This window comes from Homarus americanus, unplaced genomic scaffold (assembly GCF_018991925.1).
Source record: "Homarus americanus isolate GMGI-L3 unplaced genomic scaffold, GMGI_Hamer_2.0 scaffold21914, whole genome shotgun sequence".
NCBI lineage: Eukaryota > Metazoa > Arthropoda > Malacostraca > Decapoda > Nephropidae > Homarus > Homarus americanus.
In genome coordinates, this window is record NW_024719665.1 from 992,352 (window position 1) to 1,016,836 (window position 24,485).

The following is a 24,485-nucleotide window of genomic DNA, read 5'->3' on the forward strand; positions in this document are numbered from 1 at the left end:
CTGCAGATACTGAATAAAATTCTTTATTAATATTACACAGATGAAGAAGATTACGTCGTGAACGGCTTTAATGATGTAGTTTTTAGTTTTACTTTTATCCTCTTCATCAATGATCGGCTCGTTAGCCGCTTGGGCGATCGGTCACGTCTCTGTTAGGCACTGTTGGCAAGCACTGGGCATGTACTGGCTCCTGAATATATCTGAACCTACTCCAGCGTTGGTCAAGTCTGGTCTTGAAAGAGCTCACACTCGGTGCCGTCACAACACTTTCTGGTAGATTGTTCCAAGAGTTCCCAACTCTCAGTCCGAAAAAAATTTGCCCTCACAATTTTCTGGACCTGCGGCTTCGTCAACCTTGTGCTGTGACCTCTTGTGGGGCGAGCGTCCGCCAGTTCCAGGTAAAGACACTCGACTGAGTAGTGCCCCTCGAGATGCTTATACACCTCAATTAGGTCGCCCCTTGCGAGCTCTTTCAAGACCAGACTTGACCAACACTGAAGAAGGTTCAGATACATTCAGGAGCCGGCACATGCTCAGTACTTGCCAACAATGCATAACAGAGACGTGACCGATCGCCCAAGCGGCTAACGAGTTGATCACTAGTGAAGAGGATAAAGCAAAGTAAAGCTTGTAGTATAAGCTAGACAAGTTCAGGCGCTCCAATCTCAGGGTAGCTGAGGTGCCGAAGGGCAGGCACCAGTCTGGTGGCCCTCCTTTGAACATTTTCAATCAACTGACAGTCTCTAGCATATCTCGGGGACCAAACGGGGTGACAGTACTCCAGATGGGGAAGCACTTCATTCTTGAAGATCGTTACGAGGGACGGACCGTCTAGATATCTAAACGACCTTCTTACAAGACCTAATAATTTATTTGCCTGATTTACCTTCTTCTCACAATGGCCAGAGAATTTCAACTCATTGTCATCACACACACCTAGGTCCTTCTCACATTCAGTCTCAAATAGTGCAGTTTCTTCATCCCGTTGGGACATATGATACGCGTCCTTACCGTTGGTACGCCCCAGGTGCATCCTCTTACACTTCATGACATTGAATCTCAGCAGCCATTTCTTCGACCATTCTTGGAGCTCACAGAGGTCCTTCTGCAGCTCTTCACAGTCCGCTTGGCTCTTTATTTCTCGAAATAACTTGGCGTCATCTGCAAACAACAGCGGGCCCAATATATTGCCCGCTTGTGACAGGTACAGATAATGATTTCATGCCATTAACCGCCACACACTGCTTGCGGTTATGTAGAAAGTCTTCTATCCACGCTAGGACTTTTCCCCGAATTCCGTACCCTTCCAGTTTGATTTTCAGCCTTTCATGGGGTACACTGAGACAATAACAGTGACGTAAACTGTCCTTGTTGACCCCCACAACAACTATCACGGGGAGGCAGGTCCCAGGATAATGGGAGGGCAGGTGGAGGAATTGATCCATCACGACTGATCCACATGTTGAGGATCATTATGGATGACGTGGTTCAGCGCCTCCAGACGTGTACTGTACTACTAGAGTAACTAGACTGACGCTCAATCATTACTGTAACTCGTACATCTAAATATAAACTATTAAATTGTCTTAGTTTGTTGTATTCAATAATAAAACAAGTCACGATGATAGTGCTCGGTCGCCAAGGTGTACTCAACGCCGCGCTGGTACTCGTGGGCCCTGGTGGTCCAGCAGGAGATACAGAAGTTCACTGTCATGTCTATTACGTAATGCAATGCGATTAATTTTTCCAGATATTTTCGTGGACACGGGAAGGTCGCTGGCATGAACAAAATTATTTAACTCTGGGATATACTTATTCTTATTTACTGTCTTATATCGCGGCTTAAAGTTAAACACACCAGCTGTGGTGGCGGTGTACTGTAGATCTGCAGACGGCACGCTAGACTTGACGGTGATGCCAGTATGCTTTTATCTTAACTATTACAAAGGGACTGTTAAGCAATGTTACCTTCTTAAAGCACTAATTCTCGGGAAAGAGAAAGAAATTGTAGTTTCTGTCATAAAGCAGGAACATAAAACCTGTACGAAGTGCTATAACAAGTGTCGTTTTATTTAGTATGTGGTGCAGCTTGTAGGTGGTGCCAGCGGCTTCCCTCCCATCCCTCACACACAATAGGCTGAGCAAAACAACCCGAGTCAGTTTCACTCGACATGTGCTCGTTGTGAGGTGCCGTGTAGGTAAGTTATCATTGGTATGTTGTCTTTACGCAGTGTTATAAGTAACCAGTGAACTCTTGTTATCCCTGTGTATATTTTCACTTATCTTGTAGTTATCAAGTGAATGCGACACACGGTTCACGGACTGTAATGCGTTGTTAGGTTTCCCATGTAAGACTATACGAGTGTTGTAGCAAGTCATCCTTAGTCGTTTAGTTATTCGAAAATAAGAAGTTCGTAAGCTAGTCAATTATTTCGATCCATCAGGGAACAATGGGTGTTTAAAGGAGCCACGCACCAACCTCCTTGCTCCATCGTAGTTGTACATTAACATAATATAGTGACCAACAGCCTCCTACGTTAATAGTTGAATTGTAACAGTTTATTTAGCCAAAAATAAAAATTCAGATACAGAGTGGATAATAATAACAATATTAATATGGCTGAGCCAGTTGAGAACCTGAGCTCTCTTTGAGGCACCTGATATATACTATACATTTATCTCATGAAGTATTGTGTAACATTTAGTATCATCGGGAATAGTACAATAGCATGGTGGTAATAAGTACATCTCATAATGTTACCACGGTTATCACATCAATATTTATTTATTTTATTATTTATTATTTTTATTTTTTTATTTTTTTATTAGTTTTATTTATTTATTTATTTATTTAATTATTTATACATACATATACACACCTTTGTGCCATCACTGATGACCCTTCACAGTATTATCTCCCTCAAGTAGGTAATGAACTCTTCACAATGATTCGCCCAAGTTTTAGAAATATTTAATTATTCCAACGTTTAGAGGAGGCAGTTTATTAAGAAGGTCGTTTAAACTAAGTGTTGAGTTTAGTGTTTATGATGTTTCTTTAACAGGGATTAGCCCACCCAGGAACAGGTCACTGACCCAAATCGGGGACGAGGGGGCGAAAATAATAATAATAATAATAAATAATATTAATAATAATAATAATAATAAATGATGATGATGATGATGATGATGATTCGTAATAAATATAATTTATAATAAAAATACAAAATTAAAAATAAAATAATAAAATAACGATAACAACAACAACAATAATAATAATAACACTGTAATAATAAGAATAATAAAGAAAAAATACAAAAGACAAAAATAAATAAGTAGTGAGAAACGATATACAGTTTGTATGTTGTGTTGTTAATAGTAAGAGAAACAATTGAGACCCTGCCATTGTGCGTAAATGAGGCACAGAAAGCCAGATCAGCAACCTGGAACTTAGGTCTGAGCTTTACAGTGTTAGAGACAGTGTAAAGCAACACAAGGAGGCAATACGTCTGGCACTGCTGTCAACAATATTTACGTACAGGTAAGCCCTACCCTGGCCACGGTAACATGAGCTTAAAACAACTAAAAAATCTTAGTGTTTGTTTTATTATTATTATTATTATTATTATTATTATTATTATTATTATTATTATTATTAGTATTATTATTATTATTATTATTATTATTATTATTATTATTATTATTATTATATTATTATTATTATTATTATTATTATTATTATATTATTATTATTATTATTATATTATTATTATTATTATTATTATTATTATTATTATTATTATATTATTATTATATTATTATTATTATTATTATTATTATTATTATTATTATTATTATTATATTATTATTATTATTATTATTATTATTATTATTATTATTATTATTATTATTATTATTATTATTTTTATTATTATTATTATTATTATTATTATTATTATTATATTATTATTATTATTATTATTATTATTATTATTATTATTATATTATTATTATTATTATTATTATTATTATTATTATTATTATTATTATTATATTATTATTATATTATTATTATTATTATTATTATTATTATTATTATTATTATTATTATTATATTATTATTATTATTATTATTATTATTATTATTATTATTATTATTATTATTATTATATTATTATTATTATTATTATTATTATTATTATTATTATTATTATTATTATTATTATTATTATTATTATTATTATTATTATTATTATTATTATTATTATTATTATTATTATTATTATTATTATTATTATTTTTATTATTATTATTAATATTATTATTATTAAATATTATTATTATTATTATTATTATTATTATTATTATTATTATTATTATTATTATTATTATTATTATTATTATTATTATTATTATTATTATTATTATTATTATTATTATTATTATTATTATTTTGTTTTATTATCATCATCATCATCATCATCATCATCATCATCATCAAGGTATAAGGAAATGAAATAACCTTGACTTATCGCCTTTGCAGAATTATCTCCAAGATGTCTAGTCTGAAGAGTTACGACAGCAAGGACCAGCTGGTGAAGTACACAGTGGACCACTCCCTAAGGTGAGCACTGTACACCAACACCTCCACCCTCCCCTACATACTCTTCCCAACACCTCTACCCTCCCCTACATACTCTTCTCCCAACACCTCTACCCCTCCCCTACACCTCTACCCTCCCCTACACCTACCCTCCCCACATACCTTCCCAACACCCCTACCCTCCCTACACCTCTACCCTCCCTACACCTATACCCTCCCTACACTTCTACCTCCCTCACTCTCCCAACACCTCTACCCTCCCCAACACCCCACCTCCCTACATACTCTCCCCAACACCTTTACCCTCCCCTACACCTCTACCCTCCCTACATACTCTCCCCAACACCTCTACCCTCCCCCCACACCTCTACCCCTCCCTACACCCCACCCTCCCCTCAACTCTCCCCAACACCTTCCCTCCCTACACCTCTACCCCTCCCCTACACCTCTACCCTCCCCTACATACTCTCCCCAACACCTTTACCCTCCCCTACACCTCTACCCTCCCCACATACTCTCCCAACACCTCTACTCTCCCTACACCTCTACCCTCCCCTACATACTCTCCCCCAACACCTCTACCTCCCCTACACCTCTACCCTCCCCTACATACCTCCCAACACCTCTACCTCCCTTACACCTCTACCCTCCCCATACTCCCCAACACCTATCCCTCCCCTACACCTCTACCCTCCCCACATACCTCCCAACACCTCTACCCTCCCTACAACTCTTCCCAACACCCTACCCTCCCTACACCCCACCCCCCTACACCCTACCCTCCCTACATACTCTTCCCAACACCTCTACCTCCCCTACACCTCTACCCTCCCCACACCTATACCCCTCCCTACACTTCTACCCTCCCCACATACTCTCCCCAACACCTCTACCCCTCCCAACACCTCTACCCTCCCTACATACCTCCCAACACCTCTACCTCCCCTACACCTCACCTCCCTACATACTCCCAACACCTCTACCCTCCCCTACACCTCTACCTCCCTACACCTCTACCTCCCCTACTACTCCCCCCAACACCTTTACCCTCCCCTACACCTCCCTACACCTCTACCTCCCCTACATACCTCCCCAACACTTACCTCCCCTACACCTCTACCCTCCCCTACATACTCTCCCCAACACCCTACTCCCTACACCCCACCTCCCCTACATACTCTCCCCAACACCTCTACTCTCCCACACCCCACCTCCCTACATACTCTCCCCAACACCTCTACTCCCTACCTCTACCCTCCCTACATACTCTCCCCAACACCCATACTCCCCCCTACACCTCTACCCTCCCTACATACTCTCCCAACACCTCTACCCCCCCCTAACCTCTCCCTCCCCACACCTCCCCCAACACCTCTACCCCCATACCTCCCTCACACCTCTACCCTCCTACCACCTCCCAACACCTCTACCTCCCCTACACCTCTACCCTCCCTACATACCTCCCAACACCTCTACTCTCCCCCACACCTCTACGCCCCTACACTCCCAACACCTCTACCTCCCTACACCCTACCCCTCCCCTCATACTCTCCCACACCCTTACCCTCCCCACACCTCTACCCTCCCCTACATACTCTCCCCAACACCTCTACTCTCCCCCTACACCCCACCTCCCTACATACTCCTCCCCCTACCTCCCTACACCTCTACCCTCCCCTCACCTCCCCAACACCTATACCCTCCCACACCTCTACCCTACACCTCTACCCTCCCACTCTCCCCCAACACCCTACTCTCCCTGACACCTCTACTCCCTCCCTACATACTCTCCCAACACCTCACCTCCCTACACCTCTACCCTCCCCTACACTCTCCCAACACCTCTACTCCTCCCCTACACCCTACCCCTCCCCTACATACTCCCAACACCCTACTCTCCCCTACACCTCTACCCTCCCCTACATACTCTCCCCAACACCTTTACCCTCCCTACACTCCCCTACCCTCCCCTACGTACTCCCCTACACCTTTACCCCTCCCTACACCTCTACCTCCCTACATACTCTCCCCAACACCTCTACCTCCCTACACCTCTACCTCCCTACATACTCTCCCCAACACCCTACTCTCCCCTACACCTCTACCTCCCTACATACCTCCCCAACACCTTTACCCTCCCGTACACCTCCTACCCTCCCTCATACTCTCCCCTACACCTCTACCCTCCCCTACACCTCTACCCCTCCCTACACCCCACCTCCCTCTCACCCTACCCTCCCTACACTCTCCCCCTACACCTCTACCTCCCCTACATACTCCTCCCCCAACACCTCTACCCTCCGCCACACCCCCACCTCCCCTACATACTCTCCCCAACACCTCTACCCTCCCCTACACCTCTACCTCCCTACATACTCCCAACACCTCTACTCTCCCCTACACCTCTACCCTCCCTACATACCTCCCCTACACCTCTACCCTCCCTACATACTCCCAACACCCTACTCTCCCCTACACCTCTACCTCCCCAACACCTCTACCCTCCCCTACACCTCTACTCCCTACACCTCTACCCTCCCCCTACATCTCCCAACACCCTACTCTCCCCACACTCTACCCTCCCCTACATACCTCCCCCAACACCTCACCCTCCCTACACCCCACCCTCCCCCTACATACCTCCCCTACACCCCACCCCTATCCTACATACTCTCCCCAACACCTCTACGCTCCCCTAAACCCTACCCCTCCCTACATACTCTCCCCAACACCCTACCTCCCCCACACCCCTCAACTCCCCCTACATACTCTTCCCAACACCTCTACCTCCCCTACACCTCAACCTCCCCTACATACTCTCCCAACACCCTACTCCCTCACCCTACCCTCCCTACATACCTCCCAACACCCTACTCTCCCTACACCTCTACCCTCCCTACATACTCTTCCCAACACCTCTACTCTCCCTACACCTCTACCCTCCCTACATACTCTCCCCAACACCTCTACTCTCCCACACCCCACCCTCCCCACATACTGTCCCCAACACCTCTACCTCCCCTACACCTCTACCTCCCCTACATACTCTCCCCAACACCTCTACCTCCCCAACACCCTCTCCCTACACCTCTACCTCCCCTACATACTCTCCCCAACACCTCTACTCTCCCCAACACCTCTACTCTCCCTACACCCACCTCCCTACATACTCCCCAACACCTCTACTCCTCCCCTACACCTCTACCCTCCCCTACACCTCTACCCTCCCCTACACTCCCCAACACCTCTACCTCCCCTACACCTCTACCTCCCCTACATATCTTCCAACACCTCTACTCTCCCCTACACCTCTACCCTCCCTACATACTCCCAACACTTCTTCTCTCCCTACACCTCTACCATCCCCTACATATTCCCAACACCTTTCTCTCCCCTACACCTCTACCCTCCCCACATACTCCCCCCAACACCCTTCTCCCCCAACCTCCCACCCTCCCCTACATGCTCTCCCTACACCCCACCTCCCCTACATACTCTCCCCCAACACCTCTCTCTCCCCCACCTCTACCTCCCCTACATACTCTCCCCCAACACCTCTACTCTCCCTACACCTCTACGCTCCCCTACATACCTCCCAACACCTCTACTCTCCCCTACACCTCTACCTCCCCTACATACTCTCCCCAACACCTCTACCTCCCTACACCTCTACCCTCCCCCATACCTCCCCCAACACCCTACTCTCCCCTACACCCTACCCTCCCTACATACCTCCCAACACCCTCCTCCCCTACACTCTACCCCTCCCCACATACCCCAACACTCTCTCTCTCCCTTACACCTCTACCCTCCCCTACATACTCTCTCCCCAACACCTCTTCTCTCCCCCTACACCTCTACCCTCCCTACATACTCTCCCCAACACCTCTTCTCTCCCCAACACCCCTACCCTCCCCTACATACTCTCCACTACACCTCCTCTACTCTCCCCTACACCTCTACTCTCTCCTACACCTCTACTCTCCCCAACACCCCACCTCCCCTACATACTCCCCAACACCTCTACTCCCCAACACCTCTACTCTCCCCTATACCTCTACTCTCCCCTACACCTCTACCCTCCCCTACACCTCTACCCTCCCCTACACCTCTACCCTCCCCTACATACTCTCCCCAACACCTCCATCCTCCACCATCTGACAGTTAAATCTTTTTCTTTCAAGAATTATTTCGTTTCCACATCTTGTTTCTCTTCTTCTTATTTCTTTCTCACCCCTTGTCTATTGTGTCGCTTGTTCATGACACACACACACACACTGGTGACTCAATAATTCTCTTTACATCCCCAACTTCTCCTCCCATGACACAGTTCACACACTCTCCGCCCATCCTTCACTCCACGCTTCCCCGTAATGCAAGTCAACATTCACCAGTCAAGGTTGTGACACACTCACTCCCAGGTATCTGAAACAATTCATTGACTACATTCTGTTTCCCTAACATTACTTCTCTCTGTCTCCCTTCTTAATTATTTTCATGACATGACTTTGGTTTATACTCCTACTTCATCTCTCTCAAACTCATTCACTAACATTTGTAACTTTTCTTCTGAGTCGCCCACGAGAGTAGCGTCACCCCAAACAGCACCTGACTGCCTGCCCATATACAGTACATCCCATTATTATTGACCAAACATGTACTGTACTTATTACAGTATATTTTTGTTGGTAAGTAAGTCAGCCAGTAGAGGTTTCCACTAATCTGCCTCTGTCTGTTACAGACTCACAGACGTCCAGAAGCGCCTGAACGAGGAGACTTTAAAACACGCCCGTTATGCTATGCTCGGCGCCCCTGAGGTACTCCAGCTCAACGCCAACATCATGAAGACAATGGGAGCCAAGAAGGTCACTGTGCAAATAGCTTTTGAATTAAGTTTATTATTGATGAACCAAGATATAAATTTTATCAGATGTAAAAGCTGTTGAAAAAAATTTGTGACATTTACTTAATAATGAAAATATTACTGTGAGGATGTATGGTGTAGTGGCAAGGTGTGGATAAGTCAGTGTTTGGTTAAATTACATTGAGTTTATATTGTGTTGGAAGAGGTAAATAGACCAGAGCACCACTGTTATGATACTTATTAATATGTTACAGGTGTTGGATGTGGGGGTGTTTACTGGTTCCAGCAGCCTCTCAGCTGCCTTAGCCATTCCTCCTGACGGGGAAGTTCACGCTCTAGACATCAGCGAGGAGTACACCTCCATCGGTAAGATGTGTGGCTCGTGGCTGAGTGTTGGGGGGTGGGGGGGGGGCTTTAGGTAGTGTTAGTGTTTGTAATAACATTATGGACTAGGTTGTTGCCGCCCCCCGATTTTTTTTTACCTTTTTCTGCGATGTTCAAACCTTTATGGCGAGTAGAAATCTTCACTTGTTGAAGGTATGGTGAAAAAAAGTCTGAAATACTAATACTCAACTACTGTTCTTTCGTTATATTAGTGATGTCTTCTCAAGTTTTGAAATGCATAAAATCCTAAATATTGTATTATATAAATTACCATCAGAATACAGCTCACGTGATCAGACACATAACAAGTACTTCTGATACAATGCTCATATTTATGGGACCTTTAGAAATGATGTAAAGACAAGTATCTCAATATCTGTCATCTGTCACAGGCAAGAAGTACTGGAGCGAGGCTGGGGTGTCCCACAAGATACACCTACACATCGCCCCTGCCAGCAACACCCTCCAGAAGTTCATTGACGAGGGCCAGGCTGGCACCTTCGACTATGTCTTCATCGATGCCGACAAGCCCAACTATGACAACTATTACGAACAGTGTATGATACTTGTGCATGCAGGAGGCGTCATCACCTTCGATAACACACTCTGGGATGGAAGTGTGTTGGACCTCAGTGATCAGACGGCAGACACTGTGGCGCTCAGGAAGTTAAACGTTAAACTCAGGGACGACCAGCGCATAGACATTTCTTTCCTGAACATTGGTGACGGGTTTACCATGTGCTTTAAGAAGTAATGTCACGAGTACATCAATAGATAAAGTTTTTTAAATGTCTTATAAATATTATTAAGAGGTACAAAGTTTCATATTCCTTTCCTTCGGCTCAAAGTTTGTTACGAGATGTACTGTTGGGGTCGGGGAATATTTGTTGTTTTTAAGTTTGGAGAGGTTGAGGGTGTACCGTACTGTAGAATGTAAAAGATGATTAGTGTTGGTACTGTGATTGAAGGGTTTGTAATGTGATATTATATTTGGTCCAGTTACTAAAATATATCACAGTTTACTTTCACCTGTAGAATAAATATAAATCTTAAAATGATTAATAGTGATATTTTTACTGGAGTCAACCTTGTATTATTTATTTTTTAAGACATGAAAACTATTTTGCTCACGAAGATTTCATCTGAGTATCATCCTGTAGTGGACGTCTCCCCTACAACTGCGTAGCCGCATTCCACCTGCTACGTCTTCCCTAGCAACCAAACTAGCGGCCCAAGGGGGGGGGGGCGTCACCAGATGCCACAGTATCCTAGCAACAGAGTCAAAAGACCGGCGACTTCCCGGGGTTTCCCACGGGTGACTCATGGGTGACTCACGGCTGCTGTGTATATAAGCTCTGTCTCTCCATTGAGATTCATTCTGGCCTCTCTTCTTGAACACGCAACACCTCCTCCAAGCAAGCTCCTCGCTGTCCCGTTCTCATTCAAACTGGAGGCCAGCAACAGGCAACATCTTCTCTAACGAAGCTCCTGCACATCTACCTCCTTCAGCACGCTACTCACCGAATATGTCTACTGAGCAGCTCCTCACCACACGGTACCTCCAGCACCAGACTGTCTACCATATAACTTATATTATATAAGAAAACCACCTTAGAGTTTCCATCCATCCTGAGTGCTAGACAACATTATATCACGAAACCCTACAAATGGTGACCCCCGGAAAAAAGCACTCACACAGGATGGAGGACGGACGGATCTCTCTGCCGACTTTCAACCACAACGTCGAGGACTGGCTAGATCATGTGGAAGCAGCCCTCGTCGGCTCACAAGCGACTGACGAGCAAAAGTATAGCACCCTGCTCTGTGCCTTACCCACGGAAGTGGCCACGCGGGTCTCACAAACCATTTCCAACCCTCCAGATGACAACAAATTCGCTACCCTGCGGGATGCCTTGAAGACGTGTTATCAACAGACCAGCCCCAATCTCCTGCAAGATCTATCCTCTATCTCCCTCGGGAACTGAACCCCGGGTCGTCTCTGGGAGGAGATGTGTCGGCTGAACTCCCGTCAGCTTCACGCACAAAAGCTACTCGCAGAAGTACGCAACATCCTGTCCGCAGTAGATTACTCTACGACACCAGAACTATATGCAACCGCGGCAGACAGAATTTTCAACGAGTGCGCTGCTGCACCCCTTGCCGCCACGGTCACACCAGTACCTACCACCGAACTTGTAAGCCGGGTCAACACCCCTCAGCCGAGCAATACCTCACAAGACATCAAGGACCTGTTGCAAACTTTGAACCGCAGGATGGACACCATTGAGCAGTTCTGCTCCTCCATACCCACTGCTGCGCCAGTTCCTGACTCACGCACCACGCCCTACAAGTTCCGACGCACAGCAGCCAGCCCCCAGCACAACAAATTTACCCTCTGCTGGCATCACCAGACTTTCGGCCGCAATGCTCGAAACTGTGAGCCCAATTGCACCTATTCGGGAAACGGCAACACCGGAGGCTGGTAGACGCCTCAGCCTCCGTCCCTCCAGGCGTCTCATTACTGCGCGTCACCGACCGCACCTCCGGCAAGAAGTTCCTCATCGACACAGGTTCATCGGTCAGCCTCATCCCTCCCTCACTACAAGACAAGTCAAAGCAACCCTCTTATGACCTGTTCGCTGCCAACGGTACCTCCATCGCCTCCTACGGCGTACGCACCCTCGCCTTAGACCTCGGTCTGCCCAAGACTCTGCGTTGGTTATTCGTGATAGCAGACGTGTCTCAACCCATCCTTGGTTTCGACTTCCTCACCTTCCACAAGCTCGACGTCAAACCAAGTCATCTATGCCTCATCCATGAGCCTACAGCACGCAAGATCCAGGGTTTTCGTGCCAGACACACCGACACTATCACCTGTCTTGCGCCTTCCAACAAGTTCTCCTCCCTGCTTGACGAATTCAAGGAGCTTTTCTCACCCCGAGTCTCCCTACCCCCACCACCTACATCAGGAATTTTCCACCACATCGAAACCAAAGGACCATCAGTCTTTTCACGCCCTCGCCGCCTGCGCCCTGAGCTCCTGAAAACAGCCAAAGTAGAATTCAACAAACTACTGCAAGACGGCATCATTCGCCCTTCAAGGAGTCCCTGGGCATCGCCTCTTCACATGGTTCCTAAGCAAACACCCGGCGAGTGGAGGGTGTGTGGCGACTACAGAGCCCTGAATCTCGTCACCAAACCTGACAGGTACCCGATTCCGCATGTCCAGGACTTTCACCACAAACTTCATGGCAAGACTATCTTCTCGAAGATCGACTTGGAGTGTGCCTTCCACCAGATCCCAGTAGCACCGGCAGATACCCAGAAGACAGCCATCACCACTCCGTTTGGACTCTTCGAGTACACTTTCATGAGTTTTGGCTTACGCAATGCAGCACAGACTTTCCAGAGGTACATGGACCATATGCTTCGCGACCTCGATTTTGTCACAGTCTACATTGACGACATCCTCGTCGCATCTTCGACGCCTGCCGAGCACCGCCACCACCTACAACTCCTTCTCCAACGCCTGCAGAACAACAACATGAAAGTTCATCCTGCTAAGTGCGTCTTTGGAACCTCGGCCATCGATTTCCTCGGTCACAGAGTCTCGCCCAGTGGCATACAACCCCTACCACAGAAGATAACTGCGATTAGGGAGTTCCCCAAACCTGAAACGGCGAAGAAACTCCGAGAATTCCTGGGTTTAGTCAACTACTACCACCGCTTCATTGACAAAGCTGCCACCGTCCTAGCCCCCCTACACGACCTTCTCAAGGGACGCCCAAAGAAGTCTCACAAGTCTCTCGTGTGGACTCAAGAGGCTACTACGGCATTCACCACTATCAAACAGCACATTACACGCCTCACCCTCCTGGCCCACCCCGCACCTAACGCCCGGACCACTCTCACAACAGACGCTTCTTCTACTGCAGTGGGCGCCGTCTTACAGCAGGAGATCAACGGAATTCTCATGCCCGTTGCTTTCTTCTCACAACGGCTTCAACCACCACACCTCAAGTACAGCGCTTTTGATCGAGAACTCCTGGCCATATACTTGGCTGTCAGACATTTCCAGCACTTCCTCGAGGCCCGTCAGTTCACCATCTTCACTGATCACAAGCCCCTCGTCCACGCCTTCGCTTCAGCTTCCCAGTCACATACACCTCGTGTCCTGCGCCACTTGGCTTACATCTCGGAGTTCTCCAGCGACGTCCAACACATTAAAGGCAGCCACAACGAGATCGCCGACGCCCTCTCTCGTTGTATATCCACCATTCTTCCCTCATCTCCACCCATTGATTATTGGCAGCTAGCCGCGGCTCAAGAGAAAGACGAAGACCTGGCAGCATACAAGACATCCCCCTCAGGCCTCACACTCCAAGAACTCCCTGTTCCTGGCACAAAGATAAAATTGTGGTGTGACGTATACTGTGGACAGCCTAGACCGTTCGTGCCTCACGTCCACCGCCGCGCTGTTTTCGACCGCATCCATGGTCTCAGCCACCCGGGTGTGCGGGCCTCCCAGCGCCTCCTCACGCAACGTGTCGTCTGGCCCGGCATCAAGTCTGATACTAAGAAATGGGCTGCCCAGTGCCTGGCCTGCCAGTCCTCCAAAATACATCGTCACATACGGGCCCCCTTACAAGCCTTCCTATTCCCAAAGGACGTTTTCAAGTAGTACACCTCGACATCGTGGGACCTCTACCATCATCCTACGGTAGCACCTACATCTTCACCTGCATCGACCGTTTCACCAGGTGGACAGAAGCAATTCCCATGCCCAATGCTACAGCAGAGACTACTGTCCGCGCCTTCATGTCCGGTTGGGTTTCCCGTTTTGGCCCCCCCGCAACCGTAATCACTGACCGAGGAGTACAGTTTGAGTCACAACTCCGGCAGCACCTCCTACAGTTCCTCGGCACGTCTAGACAACGCACTACAGCATACCACCCTCAAGCCAACGGCATGGTAGAGCGTTTTCACCGGCAGCTGAAGGACGCACTCAAGGCACAGCACGACCCTTACAGCTGGACTGATGCGCTTCCCTTAGTGCTCCTCGGCATCCGTGCGTCACACAAGGAGGATATGGACTGCAGCCCAGCAGATCTGACACTAGGCGAGCCCCTTCGGCTACCCGGGGATTTCTCACTTCCTCCTGATCCCAACCAAACCACTCCAGCCGTTCGTCACGACTTACTCCAAAAGCTATGACAAGCAGTTTCTGCATTCAGAGCTACTGCTCCACGCCAGCCTCCTCGGCGCCTTGAACACATCCCTCCTGCACTAATCACAGCCGAGTATGTTTTCGTCAGGCATGATGCTCACAGCAACCCATTACAACGCCCCTACGATGGACCCTTCCAGGTGGTTACCCGTTCAGCAAAGTTCCTGACGATTATCCGGAATGGCAGACATGACACCATCAGCATAGACCGAGTCAAACCGGCCACCTTACCCGTCGGGCCCCCAGCCCAGCAGCACCATCAACAAACTACGCCTGCACCAGTCTACCCGCAGTTACCACCGGCAGCAACACCACGCCCACGACATTTCTGGGCACCCTCTTTTCACCCTCATGTACACCCTGTTCCTGCTGTAGAACCTGCTCCTGTCATAGACCCTCCTCCTGTCATAGAACCTGAACCTATAATAGACCTCCCTCCTGTCATAGAACCTGCTCCTGCCATGGACCCTCCTCCTGACGCAGCCCCTGCAGCAGCAGGAGCACAACAACCATTGCTTGTACAACCTCCTCTAATCCCAAACCCTCTTTCTCCTCCTAATTCTCCCACAGGTTTTGTGTCACTAGACGGAGTTGTTACACGTATCGGCCGAGTCGTACGTACACCTGCCCGGTATGTGTTATGTGTGGGACACAACCCGGACAACATCCAGCCTCCCGCCGCGCCGGGAGGGGAGGGGGAGTATTGTAGTGGACGTCTCCCCTACAACTGCGTAGCCGCATTCCACCTGCTACGTCTTCCCTAGCAACCAAATTAGCGGCCCAAGGGGGGGGCGTCACCAGATGCCACAGTATCCTAGCAACGGAGTCAAAAGACCGGCGACTTCCCGGGGTTTCCCACGGGTGACTCATGGGTGACTCACGGCTGCTGTGTATATAAGCTCTGTCTCTCCATTGAGATTCATTCTGGCCTCTCTTCTTGAACACGCAACACCTCCTCCAAGCAAGCTCCTCGCTGTCCCGTTCTCATTCAACCTGGAGGCCAGGAACAGGCAACATCTTCTCTAACGAAGCTCCTGCACATCTACCTCCTTCAGCACGCTACTCACCGAACGTGTCTACTGAGCAGCTCCTCACCACACGGCACCTCCAGCACCAGACTGTCTACCATATAACTTATATTATATAAGAAAACCACCACCTTAGAGTTTCCATCCATCCTGAGTGCTAGACAACATTATATCACGAAACCCTACACTCCATCATTCCTCCCAATATAATTTGATTATCAAGAAAAAATAAAATTTACAATTGACGAGTGTTGACCTCTCTGCCACCTACCAAAGTTACTTAAGAGGATTTTACAGCTGAAGCTACAGTATGTTTAATGCTATGTGAGATATGTCTGGGTGATGGCAGTAATTATAAGTTGAATAAACAATGAGTATAAGTTTAAATTTCCTATAGATGCCCACAGGAAAGAAATATAAGTAAATAAATTGAACAGAAAATTAGAATTAACATAAAAATAATCCATATCTTAAAATAAAAGAAAAAGGCTGCAGACTAAAAAACTCTGTACACAACGACATCACAACCTTAACATAATCAAGATCTAAAGATTTCCTTGTGTCATTCTCCACCCCGCTGTAGCCTCCCACTCTCCCCCATCCCCCTCACACACGGTGCACCATATATTAATTACAAATGACACTTCCTTCTGGTGCTTCGTTGTTCGAGCCGCAGGTGCATCAACTTCGTATTGTGGCTGGCAACGGGACAAGACAGAACGAGGGGGCTGTGCAATACTAGCTCCATAAACAGAAGTTTCCCATGTAATCAGTATACCCTTTCTTTAACTCAAACGAGCTTATCGTTTTTTATGATTAGTACCGCGGAAGAAGAGTGACTCTCGTATTATGGAAATAATTTCGGACAGACAGTAGAGTACATTGTGTTGCAACACTCCAATTTTTACGTTGTAACTGAAATGATATTGGTTTACCGGTTTTGGTAAAGATTCGTTTTTTTACAAGGAATTATATTTTTCTTATGTATTTTTTATGTGTTTTGTTTAAATCTCACCTTCACTTTCTTTGGAAAACCTCATTTATGAGAAATCTCAGAGACAGAACTAACCAACCAAAGAAACCTATCTAACCTTAATAATTTTCTAGCCGAAGGGCACCACCCCCAGAACCCCCCACCATAATAAATAGGAGGTACTTATTTTGATATCTGGTACCAATGAAAGCAACTTTGTTAAAGCATAATGGTTACCCCTCACAGTTTTCTGGACCTGCGGCTTCTTCAACTTGAGCTGTGACCCGTTGTGGGGCGTGCGTCCGCCAGCTCCAGAGCCTCCAGGTAAGGACACTCGATTGAGTAGTGCCCTTTGAGATGTTGATACACCTCTATTAGGTCCCCCCTTGCCCGTCTGTAGTATAAGCTAGGCACATAAAATTACATCATGACCAGGGGCGTTCCTAGAGTATTTGGCACCCGGGGCGGACCTATCCACTGGCACCCCCTTCCTTCCAGAGATGAATAAATATACAGTAAAAGTAAAATACACAATCGTCCCCAGCATCATAACGGAGGGCAGCGCAATTTCGTTCCCTTACTCTTCCTCATCAGATTTGAATTATAAAAAAATAATGTTTTAATGACCTGACGGCGCCAAAGTAAATAAATGTTTAGTTTCTTCTAATATGGAAAATTAACAATTTTTACTAAAGTATAATGTAAACCACATCAAGTGTAATATCTAAAATAAAAACACAGGTTTGTAAATGGATGATATTTAAGAAATCTACAGTATATAAGTGCCAAATGCATTTAATTTTAAATCTACGACGATTGATAATACAAGAATTCAAATATCCAAAGAAACAGAACCATACTTTATATAACAGTTTACATAATTGAATAAAGAGACATACAATGAGAAGGGCGTAATTTCTTTCAACTCAATTTTTAGTCAGAAACTGACTAACAGCCCAGATGTTCAAATTATAGAAACAACGAGATGCTGTTATTTTCATCTAACGCAAAAAAAAAAAATAAAATAACAAATAAATAGATAAATAACAACAAATAAATAAAATAATATATATATATATATATATATATATATATATATATATATATATATATATATATATATATAAATGATATATACATATATATTATATTTCATTAGCCCAATAAAGCATCATGATCTTCTAAGAAGGCTAAATTCTCAACTGCTGAAACCCACGGCCCACAAGCCTATGACTTGTGACTGGAAAACAAATTCACTGGACCACTAGGATTGAAAAGCAGTTCTATTTCTTTTGTTATATTTCACACAAAGCCTGTTCAATCTATTTTATGCAATTGCAGACTTTCTAATGGGGACCCGGTATCACTTTAGGTGTCTTATATGTTTTACCAAATCCGGCTTCAAACACGAGTAGATCCATATATATTTCATTCGCCCATATACAGATATATATTAGGTGCTCCGTTGTTTTATTTCCCGCGTGTATTTTATCAAAATTGTATCTTATCCGCGTTTTTCATTGTGGATTTACATGAAATAGGTATTAGTTTCTTACAGCCTCATCGTTCGTGACTTAGCTTGAAGCAACTTACCAATTATTTCATCCAAATTAACTGTCTTGGCATATCTATTTCGATAGAAACGCGCTAGGCTGTTCAATCTTGCCTTGAGTCAAGTAGAAATCAGAAGATAATTTTGATGAGTTTCTGTGCTTCTAGAGGAAAACTTTTCACATGATGCAACAGACACACATATTGTTAAAAAAGAATCTGTGGTGCGCCGATTGCTTCTGCAAGGTTTCACATAAGTCCCACATTTGACAATAAACTTGTGAACTGCAACACTTGTCCATTTATTGGCTTCTTCAGGTATTTTGGTACCACGTGTCTGGTGAAGTCTTTCAATTTCAACATGACATCCTCATCAGAAATTTACTAAAAATCTTATCATGCTTGAATTCTGAAATACTTCTGAAGTTGTTCTTCTTGCAGAAAACAAGTAGCTATTGAATAATCCGCAAGATATTGACAAGATATTATCCATGGCCTCTGAACGAGCATCCAATTCTAGACTAAATCGATCTTAGCATTCACACATTGATTCCTCATTTCTGCAGTGTCAGTCCAGCTTCCCTAGCCATCTTGTCTGGCATCATTTTCTCTTACGTCTTATCCTCCCTCTTCCTGTTTCCATGGCGATGCCCATTTCTTCACATTGTGTAGTTGGTATATTGAATCACTCTTCCATCTCATTCCGATGACCTGAAGAAACAGTTTCAAACCATTGAGCAGCACTTTTCAAGACTTATTCCTTCTGTTTGCAATACTTTCTTGCGTGAGGATTCACTTCTTCCAGTACATCACACTCAACAAGAAAGATAATTCAAAAATAAAAAAACACATACATCTTTTTACAAAAACTTCAGCTGATCCTCTGTGCCAACATTTTCTTTTGATCCGTCAATGTTTCCAGGCTACAGATCAGCTCTCGTAAATTGTTTTTGAGAGGCTTACTGCATCACAGATAAAAAATTCCATCTAGTCTGGAGAAAGTCTTTAGACTGGAAACAGGTTCATATTTCTTCAGTACTTCCCATCTGTGAAAGTGAAAGAAAACAATAAAAGTTTCTCCACAGTCTCCAAAGAATGTTGTACATAAAGTTGTATTGGTTCCAAAAGAGTGTATCCTACAAAGGCTACATAAATGATTGGTAACAGAAATTTCGCACTGATAACCTCGTAAGTTGTACTTAGATTTTTTGAAAAAAAGTACAGATATGTGACATTTATTTATTTATGAGTTCTCATGGCACCCCCCTGCTGTTACCTGGTGGACTGCCCCCTCCCTTAGTAAAGCCACTGATCATGGTGGTTCAACAAAATTACTTTCTTATTTAAACAGTGTAGTGGATATTTTCCTCAAACTGATGTGTTTCCATCAGCATTCCAATGTGACGGATTCAGCAACCAGCGCAGTTTTCACGGGGGTCGCCACTGCGATGCTTGCATCCGCCCATTTCCTGGAAGCTGAGGAGAGTAAGGTCAGCCAGTCTCGCCATTGAAATTATTCTACCCTTGCGACAAGCTCTATGAACACGCAACACCTCCTTTGGAGCAAGCTCCTGGTTGAACAGCCTCATTCTAGCTAGCAGCCCTGCAACACGCAACACCTCCTCTGAAAGCAAGCTCCTCGCTGACCAGCTCTATTCTAGCTACAGCCCCAAAAACACTTAAACACCTCCCTTTGGAGCAACCCTCGCTTCAGACCAGCTCTCATTCTAGCTACACAGCCCTGCAAATACCAACACCTCTGAGCAGCCTTGCTGACCAGCTCTCTCATTCTAGCTACAAGCCCTGCAACACGCAACACCTCCTTGAGCAAGTTCTTGCTGACCAGCCTCATCGAAGCTACAGCCCTGCAACACGCAACACCTCCCACTGGAAAGCAAGCCCTGCTGACCAGCTCTCATTCTAGCCAGCCCTGCAAACAATGCAATATTCCTCTGAGCAAGTTCCTGCCGACCAGCCTTGCCCCACCATACAGCCCTGCAACACGCAACACTCCTGAGCAAGCAAGCTCCTTGCTGACCAGCTCTCATTCTAGTTACATAGCCCCTGCAACACGCACACCTCCGCTGAGCAAGCTTGCTGATCAGCTCTATTCTAGCTTACAGCCCCAACACGCAACACTCTAAGAAAAGTCTTTGCTAATTGGGAAGCTCTCATTCTAGCTACAGCCCTGCAACACGCAACACCTCCGCTGAGCAAGCTCCTCAAACATCAGCTCTATTCTAGCTACAGCCCTGCAACACGCAGTACCTCCCTCTGTAGCTCCTTGCTGACCAGCTCTCATTCAGCCAGCCCCAACACGCAACACCTCCACTGAGCAAGCCTTGCTGACCAGCTCTCATTCTAGCTACAGCCCTGGCAATGCTTAAACATTCCTTCTGAGTGTTCTTGCTGACCAGCTCCATTCTACCTACAGCCCTGCAACACGCAACACCTCCTCTGAGCAAGTTCTTGCTGACCAGCCTCATTCTGAAGCTATGTGCCCCTGTGCACGCAACACCTCCACAGCAAGCTGCTGATCAGCCTCTGCCTAGCTACAGCCCCAGCAACACGCAACACCTCCTGAGAAAGCTCCTGCTGACCAGCTTTCCTCATTCTAGCTGCAGCCCCTGCAACACGCACACCTGCTGAGCAAGCTCCTGCTGACCAGCTCTCATTCTAGCTAAGCATCTCGCAACACGCAATACCTCTGGGAGCAAGTTCCTTGCTGACCAGCTCTCATTCTAGCTACAGCCCCCGGCAACACGCAACACCTCCTGAGCAAGCTCCTGCTGACCAGCTCTTGGCCCTATACAGCCCTGCAATGCAACACCTCTGAGAAAGCTCCTTGCTGACCAGCTCTCATTCTAGCTAAGAGCCCTGTAACACGCAATAACCTCCTGAGTGCAAGCTCCCGGTTGACCTAGCCTCATTCTAGCTAGCAGCCCAACACGCAACACCTCCCTCTGAGCAAGCTCCTGCTGACCAGCTCTCATTCTGGGCAGTGCCCCTGCAACACTAGTCAACAACAACACTCCTCTGAGAAAAGCCAGTCAGCTGACCAGCCTCCTTAGCCCTAGCTACAGCCCTGCAACACGCAACACCTCCCCTGAGCAAGCCCTCCTTTGCTGACCAGCTCTCATTCTAGCCGTGAGCCCCAACACGCAACACCTCCGCCTGAGCAAGCAAGCTCCTGGCTGACTCCAGCCTCATTCTAGCTACAGCCCCTGCAACACGCAACACCTCTGAGCAAGCTCCTGCTGACCAGCCTCATTCTAGCGCTTGCCAGCCCTGCAAACACTTAACACCTCCTCTGAGCAAGCTCCTGCTGACCTCAGCTCATTCTAGTTACAGCCCTGCAACATGCAACACCTCCTCTGAGCAAGCTCCTTGCTGACCAGTCGCCCATTCTAGCTACAGCCCCAGTGATGGCTGTCAGACCACAGCCAGGACCTGAAATCTAGTCTGACCCATGACATTAGGAGGTCAAGTGTATATCCTCGAGAAAGCTCAAGGTGTTACAAATCAACTAGTTCTCCCATGTGAATTAGTGGGATCCACAACAACATGTAAGAAGGCACCAGCGACTCTCTCCCAATATAGCCAAATCCACATCCCAGAGAAAGTCCATCTGACCACATTAGCCAGGTCAAATGTAACCCTCCAGCTCAAGTTGGCAGAGTTAAGGAATCAACCAGGGCTCTCTATGTCAAGAAGGCCCTCCACCTGATGACTTTTTTCCAGAAGATATAAATTTATAGTCTCTGGAGAACGCCCAGACCTGACCTCACATTTCGGCTAGGTCAAATGGGTGAGAACTTCTGGCCAGTCGGCCCCCAGATCAGCTCAACCTGACGGCCTCCCAATATATATAGGACGGCCCCAACCCCTCAGCAGAGCTGTAGACAGAGACACACAGGAGAGTCCACCTCACAGCCGAGTCCTGCTCAGAGAAGTCAGGCTGAGGAAGCGCCCGTCGTCGCTCTAGTCGCCCGCCAGGAATCGAGATTCTCCGCGCCTAGCTGGCAGCTCTATGGAGACAACCCAGGACTACCTGCTAGGCTCTAGGTCACGGACGAGCTGTCAGAGCTCTATGGATGAAAGTTACTCACAGCGCATTCATTTCATGTTCAGTCCGAGAATCCAGTGTTCAGTAACGCTGCGATGTCCTAGCAACGTAGCTGAGGTCCTAGTAACTTTAATAGAAGGTGTTATTACTGTGTCCATGTCATGTCTGTAATTAATAAAGAGCTGTAAACGAAGGTGTTTGAGAAGTCGCCTCAAGACGCATGAGATGCGGTATTGACGAAGATAATGACATAAGTGTAACAACTATCACGTAAGAATGCCACCAAAGTCTTGCTCTTTTTAATAATTTCTGCCAAAATATTCTTCCTATATATATATATATAAATATTTGTCATGCAAGATATAGTTTCATTATATTGGTGACAGTGAACTATACGTTAATCCACGCCTCCCTCGCTTAGTTATTATAATGGTAGCAGCGAACTTAACGTAAACTCACGCCTTCCCTCGGTTAGCCATAACACCTGGCTCGTTTCATCCTTCATTTGTTTCAGTCTAAGTATTGTCTACAATTGTGTAATAAGTAATTCCTGTGTCGTAGCGTCGTAGCGTGAAAAGTGGCCTAGTGTGTCACCGTTACAGCTCAAGTAAAATGTCTCTCGTCGTGGTATGCGCGAATTTTTTCTAGAAATATGTTCAGTGCTTAACGTGATTTCTCAGTGTCCCCCACGTTCTGTGAAGTTCTCAGTATCCCAAGTGCATTTTAATTGTCGGTCAGTGTTAAATGTACCCATTGTGTTTTAGTGATAGAAGCTGTGTCTATACAAACTGTTATAACTTAACATGTCTTACAACCTACATCCTCCTCCTTGTCCTAATCCTCACCTCACCCTCCGTACCCATCCGTTCCCGCCTCGCTCCGCCCTGCCCTGCCCTACCCCGCTCCGCTCCGCCCCGCCCCGCCCCGCCCCGCGCCCCGCCCCGGTTACGCCACTCTACACCTCACCCCACCAGGCGCGCATCATGGCCGAATGTTTCCCGCTCCGCCCGCCCGTGTGACCACCAATGTTTTGTCCTGTGAGTTATGCTTCGAAATTGGTGGTTAGTGTTACTTAATATTGCGATAATTACAGAGCTTCACTCAGTGTGTTTTTATGCTAGTATGGTTTGTAATGTACTCTTTGACGCGTAGTGATAAATAATATTCAATGTAGTGAGCAGAGCTTCACTCCCCGACCCAGCCTAATGAGAATATTGTCGTGACGGAAACTATAGTTGCCAAACATTGACGTAACGTATAAAGTAAATATTTGTTTTTCTTTACGGATACACTTCCAACTAATCCATCATCCCTTTCGGATTGTTTCTGTCAAATGTCACACACAGTACCGCCCCATGGCTAGCCGGAATCCGACCACAGCACATATAAAAAGAGAAGAAGCAGCGTGAGGAATGCAGCACCACACCCGCCATGCACCACCCCACTTCTTTCAAGTCCTACCTGGTCTAGGATTAAGAAGATTTTTATATTTTTCTACTTTAGGAAGTTAAGGAGTGTGGAATGAAGTGCCACACAACGAACCCTGGTGAGCCCAGCCAGGGAGGGATTCACCACTGTGGAAGGTGTAAGACAGGACGGTCTTTGGTCTCGCCGACACTGACGTACGGAGGGCGAGGCCTGGTCCGCGGAACCTGCCTTACAGTCATCTAAGGAGACGACAGCCCAAGCAGTGGACCGGCTTTCATCCCGGCCGGAGGGGGCCGACGGCAGATGAACAGAAAATCGTTTGGAATATGTTGAAAATGATGATGTTGCAGAGAAGAAATGCAGA

The 24,485-nt window shown here is 46.1% G+C and overlaps 1 protein-coding gene across 1 annotated transcript; it reads left to right on the forward strand.

The window, feature by feature from the left end:
* The first annotated feature begins 2,088 nt into the window (after nucleotides 1-2,088).
* Nucleotides 2,089-10,910, forward strand: LOC121860191 (probable caffeoyl-CoA O-methyltransferase 2). Its single transcript, XM_042357261.1, has 5 exons — nucleotides 2,089-2,198; nucleotides 4,541-4,621; nucleotides 9,342-9,465; nucleotides 9,719-9,830; nucleotides 10,241-10,910. The coding sequence occupies exons 2-5, from the start codon at nucleotides 4,554-4,556 to the stop codon at nucleotides 10,600-10,602; spliced, it is 666 nt and encodes a 221-aa protein (XP_042213195.1). The 5' UTR covers nucleotides 2,089-2,198; nucleotides 4,541-4,553; the 3' UTR covers nucleotides 10,603-10,910.
* Nucleotides 10,911-24,485: the final 13,575 nt, after the last annotated feature.

What these genes read in the sequence shown, in the direction of transcription:
- LOC121860191 (XM_042357261.1), top strand. Translation starts at nt 4,554, where the DNA reads ATGTCTAGTCTGAAGAGTTACGACAGCAAGGACCAGCTGGTGAAGTAC. An exon ending in ACAGTGGACCACTCCCTAAG is followed by an intron (nt 4,622 to 9,341) that starts GTGAGCACTGTA and finishes TGTCTGTTACAG; the next exon opens with ACTCACAGACGTCCAGAAGC. An exon ending in CGAGGAGTACACCTCCATCG is followed by an intron (nt 9,831 to 10,240) that starts GTAAGATGTGTG and finishes CATCTGTCACAG; the next exon opens with GCAAGAAGTACTGGAGCGAG.